This window comes from Leptodactylus fuscus, chromosome 3 (assembly GCF_031893055.1).
Source record: "Leptodactylus fuscus isolate aLepFus1 chromosome 3, aLepFus1.hap2, whole genome shotgun sequence".
NCBI lineage: Eukaryota > Metazoa > Chordata > Amphibia > Anura > Leptodactylidae > Leptodactylus > Leptodactylus fuscus.
The window spans coordinates 74705259-74724129 of record NC_134267.1 but is presented as its reverse complement, the minus strand read 5'-3'; the positions used below and the strand labels follow the sequence as shown (position 1 = coordinate 74724129).

The following is an 18871-nucleotide window of genomic DNA, read 5'->3' as shown; positions in this document are numbered from 1 at the left end:
GGACGCACTGAACTTCCCCGCTAGCCTCGTGTGTGACAATGATCTCATCTGCCACTTCATTCTCCTCTTCCTCCATCGTTACAGACTGAGAAGCTGACAGGATTGTGCACTGACTATCCTGCTGGGATGGGTCTGCTCCTATCCCCGACTCCTCAGCGTGCAATACATTATGCCTGATGGCGATGAGGGATTCTCGCATCACACACAGGAGCGGGATGGTTACACTCAATAGTGCGTTGTCACAGCTGACCCTCTTGGTGAACTCCTCAAAGACGGGTAGTATCTCGCATAAGTCTGCCATCCATGGCCACTCGTGGTGCAGAAACTGCGGGAGTTGACTTTGAGGAACCCTTGGGTTTTGGAGATTGTACTCCATCAAGGGTCTCTGCTGTTCACACACCCTGCTCAACATGTGGTACGTCAAGTTCCAGCATGTGGGGACATCGCACAACAGCCGGTGATCGGGCAGATGTAGGTGTTGCTGGAGGGTTCGGAGGCTAGCAGCGGCTACTGTCGACTTACGAAAGTGGGCGCACAGGCGCCGCACTTTCACCAGTAGCTGATGAACATTGGGTTACATTTTTTAAAACCATTGCACCACTAAGTTGAAAACGTGGGCCTGGCATGGAACGTGTTGGAGGCTTGCAAGCTCCAGAGCCGCTACCAGGTTCCAGCCATTATCGCACACGACCATGCCTGGGCCCAGGTGCAGCGGCGCAAACCACATTGCCGTCTCATCGAGGATGGCATCCCTCACCTCGGAGGCAGTGTGCTGTCTGTCCCCCAAGCTGATGAGCTTCAGCACGGCCTGCTGACGCCTCCCCACGCTAGTGCTGCAGCGTTTGCAGCTCGCAGCTAGGGTTGATGTTATGGTGGAGGAGGGGGAGGGTGGTTCAGAACCCCTGACAGGAATCTTGGGCGGGGAGAGGAGGTAGGCCGCCCCACTTTGTGACCAAGGTCCCAGCCTCCACTACATTCACCCAGTGTGCCATGAGTGATATGTAGCGTCCCTGTCCGCATGCACTTGTCCACACGTCGGTGGTCAAGTGGACCTTAGTGCAAAGTGCGGAACTAAGGGCACAACTGATGTTCTGCAACACCTGCTGGTGCAAGGCGGGGACGGCACACCGGGAAAAGTAGTGATGGCATAGCGAGGTACTGCCGCTGCCATCAGGTCACGGAAGACCTGAGTCTCCACAAGCCTGAACGACAACATCTCCAGGGCCAGCAGTTTGGAGATGTGCCCATTTTAGACTTGGGCATATGGGTGGGTTGTGCTATATTTTTGCCTGCGCTCAAATGCCTGGGAGATGGGTTGCTGGGAAGACGCGCATGATGGTGTAGGAGAAGGAGTGGAGACAGGAAAAGGGGAGGATGAGGGTGAAGTCCCCAAAGTGGCAGAGGCAGTTGTGGAGGTGTCCTGGCTGGTGGTCTGGACTGCAGCGACAGCACTGGACACAGTGTTAGAGGCAGTGGAGGCAACGCCGAACGACGATTGTCCTGCGTTTGCTTTCTCCCACTGAGCCCAGTGCTTGCCTTCCAAATGACGGCGCATGCCTGAGGTGGTGAGGTTGCTCTTTTCAGAGCCCCTACTCAGTTTGGAGTTGCATAGTGTGTAAACCGCACTAAATTTGTCCTCCGCGCCTTCATTGAAAAATCTCCACACCATCGAGGAACATGGCCTGGATGGGAGAGTTTTTCTCGAGTGGCTAGGACAGTGAACATCTTGGGCCTTGCTGGGTCTGGCCTGGCTTCTATGAAGCAGCTGTCTTCTGCCTCTGGACATGTCTCTGCCTGTAGCCACCTTTTCTGGTGCTGTGGTGCCTCCAGATCTACGCCTTTTTCCCCGCTAGACATTGCCCTCGTCGTCCACCACCTCCTCTTCCAATTCCTCAATCTGCTCCTCCTCCTGCACACCGAAAAATTACAACAGCCTGCCCTGATGGCAACTGTGTCTCATCATCATCACTGATGATGGGTTGCAGGTCCTCAACCACAAAATCGCCAGGAGATGGCGGATGCTCCATTGTTTGTGCATCAGGACACAGAAAGTCGTCTGTTAGCTCCTGGGATTCGGGAAGTGGTTGAACAGAGTGCGAGATGGCAAAAGGACCTGAAAACAGCTCCTGGGAGGGGGCAAAGGTGGGATGACTCTTCTGGGAAGATTGGGCATGTTGGGAGGAAGGAGGGTCAGACTCTTGGCTAGGAAGACGACTGGGGGTAGTGGCTGACTGGCTGGCGGAAAAGCTGCTGGAAGCGTTATCCGCTAGCCACTGCAACACCTGTTCCTGGTGCATCAAATAATTTTAAGTGTTTTTACACAGGCTATTTGATACCATGCTCTATGATAGTTCAAAGTGAATGAGTCCTTGAGGGTACAGGCAGCACACAGATAAAACATGTTCACGTATAATTCCACCACAGACCCTGCACAGGCAGGCTGTCTGCATGTAGCTTTAAGCTGTGTTTGCGTTTGCGGATTCTTTCTAACCTTTTTTATGATCTCTATGAGCGGTCGGAATGTTACACTTGCACTTCATAACGAACCAGTTAATTAATTTAAAAAATTTAATTTTTGGTCTGAACTGACAAACTGAGGAATTGAACCTTTAAAGAGGACCTTTCATCAGAGCGGGCACATGCAGTTTTATATACTGCTGGAAAGCTGACAGTGCGCTGAATTCAGCGCACTGTCGGCTTTCCCGATCTGTGCCCGGTGTAAAGCGCTATCGGTCCCAGTACCGTAGCGCTTTACAGTCAGAAGGGCGTTTCCAGGGACGCCCTTCTGCCCAGCAGCGCCTATCGCGCTGTACTGTGGAGCGGGGAGGAACGCCCTTCCCCTCCTGATAATACTCGTCTATGGACGAGCTGTGTGAGCAGAGGGAGGGGGCGTTCCTCTCCGCTCACACTGTACAGCGCGATAGGCGCTGCTGGGCAGAAGGGTGTCCCTGGCTAACTGTCAGAAACGCCCTTCTGATTGTAAAGCCCAACGGTCCCGGGACCGATAGCGCTTTACACCGGGCACAGATCGGGAAAGCCGATAGTGCGCTGAATTCAGCGTACTGTCAGCTTTCCAGCAGTATATAAAACTGCATGTACCCGATCTGATGAAAGGACCTCTTTAAAAGCTTTGCTTATCTCTCCTACAAAGATAAAGGTTTGGAGTTTTTTTTGTTTGTTTTTGTCTTAAACTCTATCTGAATTTTCATGAAAACTTGAAATATGTTCAGGATTTTGCTGGGCAGTCTGTTCTATTACTGTACATGATGTGCCCTATCTAGTTTTCTGCTAATATTGTCTTTATAACTGCAGCACGTTTTTATATTTTTGCCCCTCCCCCATCCATTATTACTACTACTGGTTTATTGACTGTAATTCTGCCACAAGTAACTGTACAACACTGATCTGCAAATACATTCAGGCATAATGTAACTAATAATATCCCTGACACAAGAAAATGGCAATTTATAAGCACAATCAGGAAAACTGCTTGCTGTTTGTGAATAATATCCCATATAGAACCGCACAAGCAGCCAGAAGTAGATACAAATACTTAAGCAGTGAGATGTGCAGAATGTCCATTCCAGTGCGCAGAGGAAGCAGTTTGTGAGGAAAAATAGTCCCTCCCGTCTTCATTCCCTATATAAACTGAACATCGATCCTCCTTTGGAACATCTGCTAGCAGAAAACAGAACCCATTGAAGTCAATGGGAGTTTTTTTTTCAGCCGTGAAATTCCACACCAAATTCCTCACCATTTTCCTCCATGTGAATGGACCCTTCCACTCACTGTGCAAACTCCTTGCCTTTTTAATGGCATCTATGGATGGGACTTATGTAGTAACTGCAGTTTGGCTAGTGGCAGACTTTTTTTCTTTTTTTTTTTCAGGCTGAAAACAGCAAAATTAAAGTGCATTAAATTTTGGTCCAGAATAACATGCCTCTTGCTATTAAGTAATGTTTTGATGTTTTGTTTTTTTTCTCATTTCAGCGGAAGACTCATTCCTCTCTGCTATTATTAACTATACCAATAGTTCAACAGTACACTTCAAACTATCACCAACATATGTGTTGTATATGACGTGTCGGTATGTATTGTCTAATCAGTACAGACCGGAACTCAGTCCTGCTGAACGTTCTCACAAGGTTATTACCATTGTGAACAAGATGGTTAGCATGATGGAAGGTGTCATACAGGTGAGTAACTAGTGTAATTAAGTAGTCACTAATGTGCAGGTACCAACACTGAGAAACATAATTTTCACAAAGTTAGGCTCCGTTCCCACGGAGTGACGTGCCGCTCATTCTGACACTTAAACACGTGTCAGAGTGAGCACTGTAAAACAGAATCCTGTCTTACCTTTGCTACACATTGAAATCAATGGGAGGCTTTTTAACCCTTTGATTTCAATGTGTAGCACGCTTAAGACGGCACCCATTGAAGTCCACGGGATTCTGTTTTACAGCGCTCACTCTGACACGTGTTTACATGTCAGAATGAGCAGTGCGTTACTCCGTGGGAACGGAGCCTTAAGTGCTTTTTTGCAGAGGAACTCCGCAAAGTTTTTAATTGCAGTAATTAATAGCTCGTTACTATGCATGTCACTGGTATGCTAATAGCCACTATATATCAATTGTATTCAGTTTAACCCCTGTCAACATCCACTATAATAGTACGGCAGATATTGGCACTTTAAATATGGTGCGCGCCATATCTACTGGGTCGCCTCTGTTTGATTGCACGCACTACCGCTGGTTATCCGCTGTATAAGAGCCTCCTCTTACAGACCCAAATCCCGATCTTTTTTTCCCTCCGATGTCATTCCTTCGCACAACTGTCACTTATTTTGTCATAGTATTGTAGCAAGCCTCAGTAGATACAAAGGAATTATGCTATAGTTTTGTTGACCACAGGGTCAAGCCCCCTCGAGTGTGGGCTAAATTATTTTTAATATTTAAATATTTAAGATTTTTATGTATGAAAGTTCATCTCACTCCTCTTTTCCTAGGTTTCTATTAAAAAAACAAAAACAGATAAACAAATTTATCATCTCCGCTCCCACCCCATGACTGAAAATGCATGAGCTAGAAAAATATAAAAAATATTTTTCTCCTACAGTAAATGCGGTAGCGGGAAAAAAAATCTAAATGACCAAACTTCTGTTTTTTTTTTTTGTTTTGTTTTTTTTCTCAACCTCCCAAAAACTTTTTAATAAAAAGCAATTGACACATAACACTTTCCTCAAAATGGTATAAGTAGAAAAGTACATTTGCCCTCACACACAAAAAAAAATGTGCTTTTCATAGTTATGGGTATTAGAATATGGCAAGAAACTTTTTGCTTTTGTCTTTAATTTTTTTTTTTTTTTTTTTGTAATAAAAAAAAACTTTGTATGTGTTACCAACCCACAGGATATTGTCATTTTACAAGTAGAGTGACGCAAATGGAATTTTTTTTTCTTAAATCCCTACCCATTTTTTTTGTACAGAATGTTAACCCCTTCATGTTGTAGCCATTTTTTGATTTTCGATATTCATTTTTTACTGCCCGCCTTCCAAGAGCCATGAGTTAATTAAGACAGTGTGCTTGGTGAAATTAGAAGGGAAAAAAAATAAAGTTTCTGTGTTTATGACATTCAATATGCAGCCAAAATGACATCACCTGTGGGTTGGTACAGTTGTGGCGATATTAAATTTATAGTTCAAGTTAAAAAAACAAAAAAACAAAAAAAAAACCTGCGCATTTGTTAAGCAAAAAAGCACAGTGTAAACAGCCTCAACTATCAGTATTTTGATAGTAGTAGTAATCACAGACAGCACATGATCCTTATATGTGATGTCTGCAGTTGATCTGTTTCTCACATCAGTGAAAATCTGGCCATCCTTTTTTATTTAAAATATTGCTATTCATTATTGTCTGAGAATTTTTTTCAAAACCCATGCTATGAATGGATCTGTATGTTTGTGAAAAACATGGACCTCATAATACATAAGCTGATGTGCGAAGAAGCCTTTACACATGATTTATAAACAATGAATTTTATGGCACTTTCATACATCTATATTTAGTAGCAAGTTATTATATTCTCAAGGATAGACTGTGGTTTTGCAGCTGTTAATGGATTGCACTTTAGGGTATATTTTCATATGAAAGGATAACGCTGGGTAAAAAATGTAAATGTGTTTATGCCAAGTACATTGACTGTTTGATACAGGGATGTTTGCTCTTTTCTGTTTATTGAACAAGCTGGGTTTGCAAAGGATTCTACAATCTCCCAGTGTGAGGTTGTATAATAAAGACCAAAGGGGCCAAAGCTGTTATGTAAACACCACAGGAGGCAAAACAAATTGTTTGCATTTCCTTGTTCTCAGTATAAGTAATATTTTGTATTAATAATGTGCAGTAAGGTTTTATTTGGATTTACAGTAAATACACAAGCATTTTCCATGGCACTGCAAAGTTGAGACACTCCCAATTAAATAATAATTCTAACTCTTGCAAAGAGATCTTGGTTAGAAGGAGGGAAACTTTCTATACAGCTACAAGGGAAAAAATAGAGATGCAGGATTTCACAGAAAGGAGCCAGAATGTGTTTAAGGCTAAGGCCCCATGGGACTATACGCAGCGCTAAAGCGCTTGCGGGAAAAACCACAGCGGAAATGCATTGCGGTTCTTCCCGCAGTGCTTTAAACAGAAAGTTCGCAGAGTTTTGCTCTGCGGAATTTGTTACAATCATATCTACAGTGAAGCCGCTGGCGTTTCCATAGATATAATTAACATGCTGCGATTTCCAAAACCGCACAATTTATGTGCTTGTCATTCACTTGAATGGGACTGAGCTGCAGAAAGATCATGTGACTGATGGTGATGTAGCTGGCCACCTAAAGATATGCCATCAATACATAATTCCTAAAATAACAACAAAAAAACAACAAAAAACAGGTTTGTTACATATGTGGGTGAAAAAGTTAGCTTGTGTCTGAAAAGAGCCTAGATATACAGGTAGAGCTGGGTGATTCCAGGTAAAAGGTTGTGTTGGATCCATTGTACAATGCTTTTCATGACCCACATACCCCACTGTCTTATAACAAGGTCTATTAGGGCTCCTTTGCGGTTTCCATGAGACGCTGTGTCGTTTTGCCTTCTGAGCTGTACATATTCGTATCTGGTCTGCAATATTTGTTTACAAGTTTCTTTCTCTGTTTTGTTTGATTTCCTCATCTGTTTTTCACCAGGAAGTAGACCAGGGTGACCAGGTAGGATATGGCAATGGGAGGCAATCCCAACTACTTCAGCTTAGCTCAGTCTCATGCTGCTTTCATATACGAGTACAATACTCTCCTTTTAAATGGCTGAACTGAACGGTTCATAACACTCATTCAGCGACTGGGCTTGTGCTGTACTAAAAATTCTTTAACTGTGATTTTTATTTATTTTTTGGCATCCCATAATCCTCTGCTTAATGCACTTAAACATGGATATAATATATAAATATATTTATTTTTTTTATACCCTTCATTTTTCCCCTTCTGGTTGACTGACTATTTCTTGGGTCTCATCTAACCTGGCCCAGCATTCTTTTGGTTGAGAAATTTAGCAGACCAGTACCAAATACTGTAGCTGAGCAGTTAACAGCTTAAGAGGTGGGGCTATTTTCTTTGCTTGGGCACACATGCTCTAGTTACCAGGTCAATCTTCTGTCTTTGACTCCTTCCTGAATTAACAGAAGGCTTGTGAACATATTCTATTTGATACATTCATACAGGGAGATTAAAAGAAATAGTTTCTGGTAACTAGCTCATGACGTGGTACTGGTTTGTCTATGGTAACCTTTCTCTTACGTAAAAGGATGTAAACTGTTAGTATTTTTTTATGTTTGATTTTTTTTATTTTTTTTTTTATGTAGAAACAAAAAAATATTGCTGGAGCACTAGCCTTTTGGATGGCAAATGCATCAGAGTTGCTCAACTTTATAAAGCAAGACAGAGATCTTAGTCGAATCACATTAGATGCTCAAGATGTGTTGGCACACTTGGTTCAAATGGCATTCAAGTAAGAATTACCGTAATTTTTATACTTTTGTATTTCATGTACAGGTTATCAGAGAAAAGAACAATTGTTAAATGTGTATTGGTTTGCTTGTAAATATTTAAATATTATAACTTTATTTTCCATCTAAATCTTACTATTTGTGGGGAAGTTAGTTTGGTAGAAGCAGTGGTGCGGACCCAAACAGTGAAGACAGGGACACAAAATGTGCATCAAACTGGTTTATTGAGAAAAAAAACAAAACCCAGAAAAATAAATACTGTAAACCTTGACTTAAGGCGCAAAATGAGCAAAACAATATACAGCCTTAACTTCAGGCAAAACCAAATAAAAACCTGCTTGTCTGAGCCACTAGCTAAACAGAACAGATAACCTAACTGTATGTGTGGCTTACTTCCAGCCACACGAACAAAACAAGCCCAATATACTCTCACCAGACTCGGGGGTTACAGGACAGAACCATACACCTCCTTTCACCTCATGGAACCATACACCAAATGCAGGAGCTGCAGCCTTTTCTAGCCCATTAATAAACCAAGGATCTGGATCTGGGCTGAGGCCTACTCCAGATCCGCCCTGGACCACACATATGTCAGAAACCTTGGGCTGATATATCTGGATTCCAGAACTCTGCCTATCACCTCCTCACATATTATATAACTAGAAATTTTTCACTGGCTTATGCTAGTTTATTACGTGTTAAATTCATGCATCTGGGCTTACCGTATTTTACGGACTATAAGGCGCACTGGACTATAAGCCGCATTGCCCATGAGCGCCTTATAGTCCGTCTCGGTTCATATATAAGGCGCATCGGACTATAAGCCGCAGTCCGGTGCGCATTATATGATGTTGAAAGCGGCGGCAGGCAGACTTTGCCAGCGGCCGCTTAACCCCCCGCGTGCCAGCCGCTTCTATTGGAAGCGCTCGGCAGGCGAGGAGGGGCTCTATCAGCAAAATCATGCTGATAGAGCCCAACCGTAAAAGTTAGATTAAACTACCCCCCCCCCCCCCCCCCCCCCCCCCCCCCGTTTTAAAATAAAAGCCTGAAACAGAATATGAAACTTACCGAGCGGTGCAGGGTGGGCGGGCATTCAGGCCTCCTCTTCCTCCGATGTTCCGTCCTCCTCCTCCGCCGCTCGCTGATAATGGCCTGGGCGCATGCGCAGTAGTAGAAGCATTATGATATTGCGCATGCGCCCAGGCCATTAGTTCGCGAGCGCCGGAGGAAGTGGTCAGGACATCGGAGGAAGAGGAGACCTGAATGCCCGCCCGCCCGCCCTGCACCGCTTGGTAAGTTTCAAGTTCTGTTTCAGGCCGGCGTGACAGCAGGGTTGCCGGACACTTCCTATTCATTTCTATGGGAGCCGGCATGCGAGCGCTCCCCATAGAAATGAATGGACTGCTTTTTTCCATTCATTTCTATGGGGAGCGCTCGCATGCCGGCTCCCATAAAATGAATGGGAAGTGTCCGGCAGCCCTGCTGTAACGCCGGCGTGTACGGCTGTGATACACGCCGGCGTTCCGTAGTGTGAATGCACCCTTACGGTGCCTTTTATGTATATATGGAAGCGGCACGCAGACTTTGCCGCCGCTTCCATCCATATATAAGGCGCACCGGACTATAAGCCGCACTTACGATTTCTGAGGAAATCGTAGGTTTTTATGTGCGCCTTATAGTCCGGAAAATACGGTACAAATTTATTATTTTCTAATAGATTTTTTTTTTCTGTTATGATCATTTTTTTTTACACACACACACACACACACACACACACACACACGTCGGGGGAATCATAATACCCCAGAGATATGCTGTCTGTAAAGGAAAATTAATTAACAGGCCAAGATTGGCTACAGCCGATCTTTGACCTGGAGAATCACGAAGACACATGGTGTTTGGTGTATCAAGGTGGATTCTAATTTAATGGTGCACAAAGGTGGTTTAAATACAATACAGACAAGAGCAGGTTGGACTATTCTAACATGGTTGGCATAAAATGATTGGTTATAAGATAAACCTGGCACATGACTATTGGCTGAGGCCTCATGTAATTTGCATATCATTACAGCTTAATGGACTTTGTACTTTGTCCTTAAACAAAGAAAGTTTCAAAAACACTTATGTGTGAACTAACAGCTTACACTATGTCTATATGCATATATCATGGAAACAGAGATAAGATGTCATGTTGGTGCTAAATGAGTCTCAGTGACCTCCATATACCATGAAGATAAGATATACAAATAGCCAGCTGCGACTTACTTATACAGTTTATGTGTGAAAGGTTACAAGATGACTGACAAAATACAAAGATGGAGGATTTGACTCTAACATTCCCCCATTTTGAGATGGTTGAATACAGGAATTCATATTTAGGTACTTCAGTGACCTAATGTCTACTGCCGGACTTTACCAGATTCCCCTCATATGTTCCTGTATTCTAACCTAATCTCAATCATAGTTCTGGCCTTTTATATCTTGGTCTGCTCATCCTTTTGTATATGTTTTGTATTAAACAAACAAAATGAAGATAAGATTTTTACTACAACTTGCTGATATTTACTTGTTTATACTATGTATTGTTCCTAAAATATGAGGTGGTATCTTCTTAACTATATACTTCAAACATTTACTGTTTCATCAAAGAAACAGCTATATATGACATGACTTAGGCTAATATGGGGTTATGAGGACATATCCTACAATCTGACACATTCAGATCTTTGATCAAAATCATATGATGTTTAAGAAACTTATTGTCCCACTTCATTGTTAAATGTTCTATGCAGGCTTATCGTCAGGACCATCTGTAACAGCATTATCAGGAGAATCTTCATCGCTTTGTGTGTAGATACTTTCTTGCAATATGAAGCATGGATACAATTAGGCTCTCCTTCAAATTTCACAGAAGTACTGGTTATCATCAGCATTTGGAATGGACCATCAAATCTTGGTTTCAAGGTTTTTCTCACGTGTCTCTTTATCACCATCAATCTCTTGGTTCAAATGAATAGGTCCCGCCCACTAACTTAAAATCTGAGAAGGAGAGAACTCAAAACTATACATTAGTCAAATGTTTTTGCCAATACATCACATAGTCAGTCAGTACACCATACCACATCTGTAGGAGTTGCCAAGAATACAACCCCCAAAGAAAGTTTGACATGGGCTAAAGCCAATTCTTCTGTCAGGAGGGTACCTTACAGAAAATACCAATACAAGTGACACACTACTTCTTCAGTAGCCGTCTATCTGCAGCCCCGTTTGTGATGGCTTTCTTCACCAGATATGCCTCAGACTTTTCTGAAGATAGATAACTATACACACAAGCACGTACTTATACCGTCTCACCTTTAGTAACTGCATATAGTTAACCTGCAATCTCTGGAACGGGTACAAGGGCTCTGGGCCTGGCTCTGAGAAACTTTTCACTTTTTGGCCTACTTTGCATTTAACAAATGCCATGCAGTGTCTGTAGTGATGTTAAATCCTGCAGCCGCCCATCCTCTGCTCACCAGGTCACACATGGCTACTTCTAAACACTGCTTTATGCCATCAGTGGGGACAATGCACTCAGTAAATATATTCTCTTACCACCGGAGATCAGGACTTGTACATCCTCTTTTACTGTAGTCCTGGACCATTTTTGGTGCCTCAGTGTTGTAAAACCTGAAAAGAGAACTAAAAGGGGGGTTTGGGCCTAGTATAGTGACCAATTATCAGTAAAGCATATCCCCTAGGCCTCTGCAGCTGGGTTAGTGGCAGTGTCTGCCCACAAGTTACCTCTACTTTCTTTCATATCAGCCTTGATGTGTGTCCTGACTTTTGACTATACCCACCTATGTGGGGGCAGCAGCATCACTACCTGAACAGCATGGAAATCCTTTTAGGCTTAACATTAACCCTACAGAAAGCTCTCGCTCTCCAGATTGGACCATAGTCCCACTATATCAAACACCTACCCTCAGACATTGTACCCTGTCTCAGTGTTGGCTTTTAGTTCAACTTCATGAGCTGAGACCCATACAGTTCTATAATGGTTCTACTTGTGCTTGGTTTTACCCTTGGTTTACCTCCTATTCAGTGACCATGACATATCTGGTGCAGAATCCACCATCATTCCCAAATCGAGAATCATCTAAAATAAAAGAACTCTCATCAGTGTTAACAATAGATTCATCATTTATTAACCAAATCAGCAAAAGTAAAATTAATTTTAAGTTATCTGACTCTCCTTACTCCTCCCCTGAAACTATTGTTAACAGGTTAGAAGGGACTTGTAGTGCAGCACGGAATGCAAAGCTTACATTAGAAGACATAGATAAGACACACTGCAGCCTGAGATATCCAGCCATTGTCATCTTTGTTTCCAATGCAAGATTTATCACCCCTTGTAAACCGTGTCTTATCATGGAAGCAGCTGCGCTGACTCTCCCCACACTTGTCATAGCTGTAGTACTACATATCCCAGCAGACTTATTTATACAATCCCAAGTAAATTCAGTTCTCTAAAACTTCTAAACACTCCAGAAATTCATTGAGGTAAGTAAATACTCAACATATATCAGCAGAGAAGGCGGAAGCCTTAAATTACAGAGCAGATATGTGAGTGACTTCTGATCTACTTAGTCAGCTATGTAGCACCTTGTAGCAAACAATGACCCAGAAACACCACTTTAACTTTGTAGAACTGCAATTTATCTTTACCTGCGTGTACATATTAGGGGCGTTCTGTGCCCCTTGTGGCAAGATAGTTCACATGTATTGCCTACCCCTATGGGGCCTAATCCCATATCAGAAGGAACATCTGAATAACTTTTTCACACAATAAATCCCGATTGTTAACATTCATGGATTTATAGTATAAACCCATAACAAATATTTATGTTACAAGTGTAAAGCCCATGTGATATACTTGATACACATACTGTAAGCACCAATACACACTGAGTACATAATACATGTACATGGTATATCAAGTACATCTCATTTACACCAGAACACACATATATGTATTCAACAATGGAAAGAACTTTTATGCCTCCCTTTCATATCTACTTGTCACCACCCTCTGTGGTTATCAGCATTCAATATCTGCTTGCTGTGGAGACTGAAAATGTAACAATACAGATATGGACAAACAGAACATGTACACATAGCAGACACATGTAACATGTACATATTACTGACACACATATATGGGCCCATTCACTTTTCTGAACCTTCCATACAAACATGCAACGTCACACTGGAGCTCCAGACAGAACAAAACAAATGTCAATTAAATCAAAAAGAACTTGTCTGAACTAAAATAAAAATTTTCATATATTTTGTACCGTGATATCACTTATTCTCTTGGGACGGCCAAATCTTATTCCTACAAATAGGCACAGAGTTAGTTATAATTCCCGCACAGCTAAATATTGAGGAGAAAACAAACCAAAACATGTAAATAGTTGCCTTCATCTTCTTACCAATTTGCATATTACTATAAAATAAACATAATAATGTTGATCTCATATTTATGCCATTTATCCAATTTTAAAAACATTACCATGAGGAGCATTCTCAAAATGGGAAACCTTTCCTGAATAAAAGGACACTATAGACATTCTAGAAATAACTTAATGTCCACCCCCAAGCCTATATACACACATATGTGTATACACATACCTACACTTAACCTGCAGTATCCTCTCCACAAAACATATCATGTTTCCACTTTCCACTAACCAACAAACTAACAACACAATGCTAAGTGCCGAGCACATTAACCCTTTAGCTGGACTGTCAATGGATGCTCACTATACATTTCCTTACACTCAAAGCCTTTGTCCTTCGCTTAGGACACCAGCAATCTCTAGCCAAGTGTCCCTGGTTTCCACAATTAAAACACTTCCTGGTTACCCTCTATCCCTGTATCTGTCCTGCCTATTCTCCATTGGTAACTCCTGCTTTTTTTTTTTTTTTTTTTTTTTTTTTTTTTCTTGAGCGGCATCTTCTTCTCTCTCTCCCATTCCTATTAGTTCATATGGGGGTATACCCTATCTCAGAGGGTCCCTCCCCCATAATAGCTGATGGCCAGTCAGCCGTGAGCATCCCACTCCTCTAGGGCAATTAAGACAATAGAGGGTCACTTTTGACTCACCTAGTGGGACCTCCCAAACAGTCACTCTGTTTTCATTGAACTAATCTCTAATGTGCATGTTCTGGCGTAGTGCTCAGGGCAAAACCCTCATTTGGTTTCCACAGACTCCACTTTGTCTGTGTCCCTCTATCGAACACCCCTGAATCATTGCATGTACTTACTCAGATTCTACTCAGTCCTTAGTGTCCAAAACAAGGACTTTTCAATCACTCAGTACTTCCACTCTCGCAACTCTAGGGATTAAGGATGAAGAATAACTCTCTCTTCTGCAACGCTTTTTACACTCTATAACAGATGTAGCAACCAAATGACAGCATGGACAGTAGACAAAGAATGAGGTATAACATTTCCCACCCCACTACAGACAACATACTATTCAGGTTCTTGCACACTATATAATATGGCATCGATTGTTATAACATATGCAGCACTAATCTTCACTCACCGACACACAGGATCCGGGACACGTAGGAACTCAGATTAGTTATTTGGCAAGAAAAGGACTTACCGTTACAGCGCCGTTTTATTCATCTGAGGTCCTCCGGGCCCGTCTCCAAATCGGTTGGTGAGTGGATCAGTACACTATCGGCTGCACATTAAACGATTATCGATGCCCCACGATGGGCGTCAGGTTCTGTCGGGGGAATCATAATACCCCAGAGATATGCTGTCTGTAAAGGAAAATTAATTAACAGGCCAAGATTGGCTACAGCCGATCTTTGACCTGGAGAATCACTAAGACACATGGTGTTTGGTGTATCAAGGTGGATTCTAATTTAATGGTGCACAAAGGTGGTTTAAATACAATACAGACAAGAGCAGGTTGGACTATTCTAACATGGTTGGCATAAAATGATTGGTTATAAGATAAACCTGGCACATGACTATTGGCTGAGGCCTCATGTAATTTGCATATCATTACAGCTTAATGGACTTTGTACTTTGTCCTTAAACAAAGAAAGTTTCACAAACACTTATGTGTGAACTAACAGCTTACACTATGTCTATATGCATATATCATGGAAACAGAGATAAGATGTCATGTTGGTGCTAAATGAGTCTCAGTGACCTCCATATACCATGAAGATAAGATATACAAATAGCCAGCTGCGACTTACTTATACAGTTTATGTGTGAAAGGTTACAAGATGACTGACAAAATACAAAGATGGAGGATTTGACTCTAACATACACACATATATATATATATATATATATATATATATATATATATATATATATATATATATATATATATTTATACTTTTGCCTCATTCATCTTCCTATGCAGATTTTGTACTTTCTCATACGCATGTTAAAGTTTCTTGTCAGCAGATTGCTCTTCACAGTGTAATCTGTCTGGTTTGCAGCCCCTCTCTGACCTCTTCTGAACATCTTCCAAGGTGACGTCTAATCAAATCCAAACTGAACTTTAAAGCTATCACATGGAGCACTAAAGCCAGAATCCTAAAAAAGGGATAACTATTTACGTAAATGACACCCCACACAATCTTATTTTTCTTGCTCGTTTTTTTTTTTTTTTTTTTTTTTTTTTAACATAACTGAACATGGTAAATTAAGGTATTTTTCTATGAGACTACCGACATGTTTTCTCCTCTCTCCCCTAATAATACTAATGCAGGTGAGCTAGGAAGTTTAGAAGGACAGGGCTGTGTTTAGGCTGCTTGCTTTGTCTATTTAGTGGTAGGACCAAGAGTACCAGCAGTAGCATACACACTATGACACCAGGTGGCAGTGCCTCATAACTCAGTGACAATTTTACAACCCAGTACAGCACAAGTCTTCCAATTTTCCTGAACTGCTGAATGGCAAATGTTCGTAGTTATGCTTTCCTAATTCCCCTCTTTCCCATGTCCCTGCAGACATAACTATATGTGATCGGAATAAAGCATTTTCCCCTTAATTTGCAAGGTTTAGTGTCCCTTTTAATTAATCTTCAGAGGAACTCAGAAAGGGATATTCTGTTGAGAAAGCATAAGTACTGGCATTTCTGCAGAAGTTCACCTGTAACAACTACTGTACTCTAAACATTACTGCAAACCAAGTAGCAGAAGTTGCCCCTTCATGATAGTGATGTGTAAAGATACTTCACCCTACCACACTTTTATTATTATTCTGAAATGTTTTAAGGAACATGACTGAGTCAAGGTTTTCTGTAGGCCTACAAATATGTTCTCATAAAACTCAGTTTGATGAAGCATCTTTGGGATGTGCTGGAAAAATGAGTCTAGTCCATTGAGTCCCTACTTTGCCAAATTACATAACTACAAGAATTTGCTCCTGTTTGGTTCCATTGGATTCCTCCTTGATGGAGTCTGAGCTGTACTTGTAGCGCAAAAGAGACCTACACAATTGTTTTAAATTGCTAATTGGTGTAGAAGAGTCATGAAAACTGGTTGTGTCAGGCACAAGTGGAGAAGTGTAAGGGTCAATGCACAGTTTTTTGGTGAGAATTTTGATGCTGAATCTGCATCAGAATCCGCCTCCAAAAAACGCCTCACCATAGAGTTGTATGTATTCCGCTAGTTTTCTTTTCCACTAGTGGGAAAAAAAATCCACATGAACACTCCAAGCGGATTCCGCTTAAAAAAAACAACAAAAAAAAAAAACGGGATTCTATGGGAAGCGGAAAAACCACTATGGTTTTTGATGCAGTTTATGCGAAAACCACTTCAAAAAACACTAGAGGTTTTTTTCAAGGTTCATACACTGCGCTGGAGAAAAAAAACAAAAACTAAAAAAAAGCTTCACACACTCCAACAACTGCTTCAAAAAACCATTTCCTAATTCCAGAAGCGGATTTTTTCCTCGCCAAAATCTCCGTGTGCATTGACCCTTAGGCTAAGGCCCCACGGGACGACCCGCAGCTATAAAAACTGCGGCAGGAGCTCATTGCGGTTCTTCCCACAGTGCTTTAAACAGAAAGTTTGCAGACTTTCTGTTAAATTATTATTTATTTCTTTTTATGTAGATTGTGAGCCCCACATAGAGCTCACAATGTACTTTTTTTTTCCCCTATCAATATGTCTTTTTGGAATATGGGATGGAAATCTATGCAAACACTGGGAGAACATACAAACTCCTTGCAGATGTTTTTTTGTTTTTTTGCCCTTGGCAGCATTTGAACACCAGGACACCAGCGCTGCAAGGCTGCAGTGCTAACCACTGAGCCACCATGTGGCACCAGACTTTCTGTTAAATTGTATCTGGTGTTTCAGTAGATATAATTGACATGCTGTGATTTCAAAAACCACGCTGGTGGATTTTTGTTTGTTTTTGGGGGATTTTAAACCGCAAAGTGGGTAATCCCATCCACTTGGCAGTTACTGTAAAGCACCACAATTTTTCCCTGCGGTGTTTCCGGCCAGTGGGTCCCCAGCCTAAGCTGGGTTTTCCATTACAAACAGTGTGCTGGGAGAGGGACTACTAACATAATAGTGATCCATGATGCCAAGAGTCCTTGCGTTCCAGTGGTAATTATAGTGCAGGACAGTTTGTCTCTGGAAGACATGGACTCCTACCATCATAGGTTACTATTATATTGGGAGTCTCTCTAGTTCGCATTGGTACAAATAGTGATACTTACAGGTTTTAAGTTTCTTGCGTTTTAAATGGAAGAGAAGAAATAAAGGAAAAAAATAAATTTCATTTCCTCCCCCCTCCCTCCAGATATTTGGTACACTGCTTGCAGCTGGAACTGAGCAACTACATGCCTACGTTTTTAGACGATCCAGAAGAAAACCACTCACAAAGGCCCAAAATAGGTAAAATGAATTTTCTAATATTGATTTAAAGAGATATTCATGTCTTTTGACTGCTGTTAATTGTCCTCTATTTATTGCCCTCTTTATTGAAATTTATTGGAGAAAAGGCTAGTCAAGCGGCAATTTGCTCTTTTTGCAACACTCCATATTTCAATGGAAAGGGCTATGTACAAGGAATCCTTCATTGAAGTACATGGAGATAACTGAGCTATAATATCCTAATAGATGTTTGGTTGCATAATTGGAGCTCTTTATCTATCAGGATTTTATGTCATATCATAAGAATGTCATGATTGCTTAAGGTCGTTTTAAGATGTTATTTAAAGGGGCTCTATCATTGAGGATATGCATTTTAAACTAAGGACATGTCGAAATAGCCTTTAGAAAGACTATTCTACTCCTACCTTTGGTTCTGCCCTCAACGCCGCAGTTTTTTAAATCACTTTTTCTATTTATGCAAATGAGAACTTTGTTCTTCTGCACAAAGTACTCTGTACTTCAATCAGAAAGAACAGGGGGCTGTTCAGAGCTCAGAGCACAACTTCGTCTTCACTTGAATACTGCCTCCTGGGCCATTGCATCACGCCTGGGGAGGTGTGATGCAATGGCCCTGGAGATGGCATTCAAGTCATGACGAAACTCTGCAATTTATTTTTTTTTTAAAAATGGCAGCGTTGAGGACTGAACCAAAGGTAGGAGCAGAATAGCCTTACTAAAAGGCAATTTCAACGTGTCCTTAGTTTAAAATGCATATCCCCAACGATAGAGCCCCTTTAACATATACATAGTAGTTCACTTCCTACTGCCTTACTTTTTACAGTTCACACAACACAAACAATGTCTGACACCGTAGGAATTTTTTTCACACGTTTTTGGGGTTTTTTT

At 41.6% G+C, this 18871-nt stretch overlaps 1 protein-coding gene across 11 annotated transcripts in view; it reads left to right on the top strand.

Moving 5' to 3' along the window:
• AFDN (afadin, adherens junction formation factor) overlaps positions 1-18871 on the top strand; it is a 185676-nt gene that overhangs the window by 86957 nt on the left and 79848 nt on the right. For 7 of the 11 annotated variants that reach the window (XM_075267749.1, XM_075267744.1, XM_075267748.1 and 4 more), the window contains 4 exons: positions 3991-4196; positions 7236-7256; positions 7907-8052; positions 17892-17986. In XM_075267749.1, coding sequence (XP_075123850.1) covers positions 3991-4196; positions 7236-7256; positions 7907-8052; positions 17892-17986 — 468 coding nt within the window. The remainder of the gene's footprint in view (positions 1-3990; positions 4197-7235; positions 7257-7906; positions 8053-17891; positions 17987-18871) is intronic. The other 4 variants (XM_075267746.1, XM_075267745.1, XM_075267750.1 and 1 more) reach the window with 1 other exon arrangement.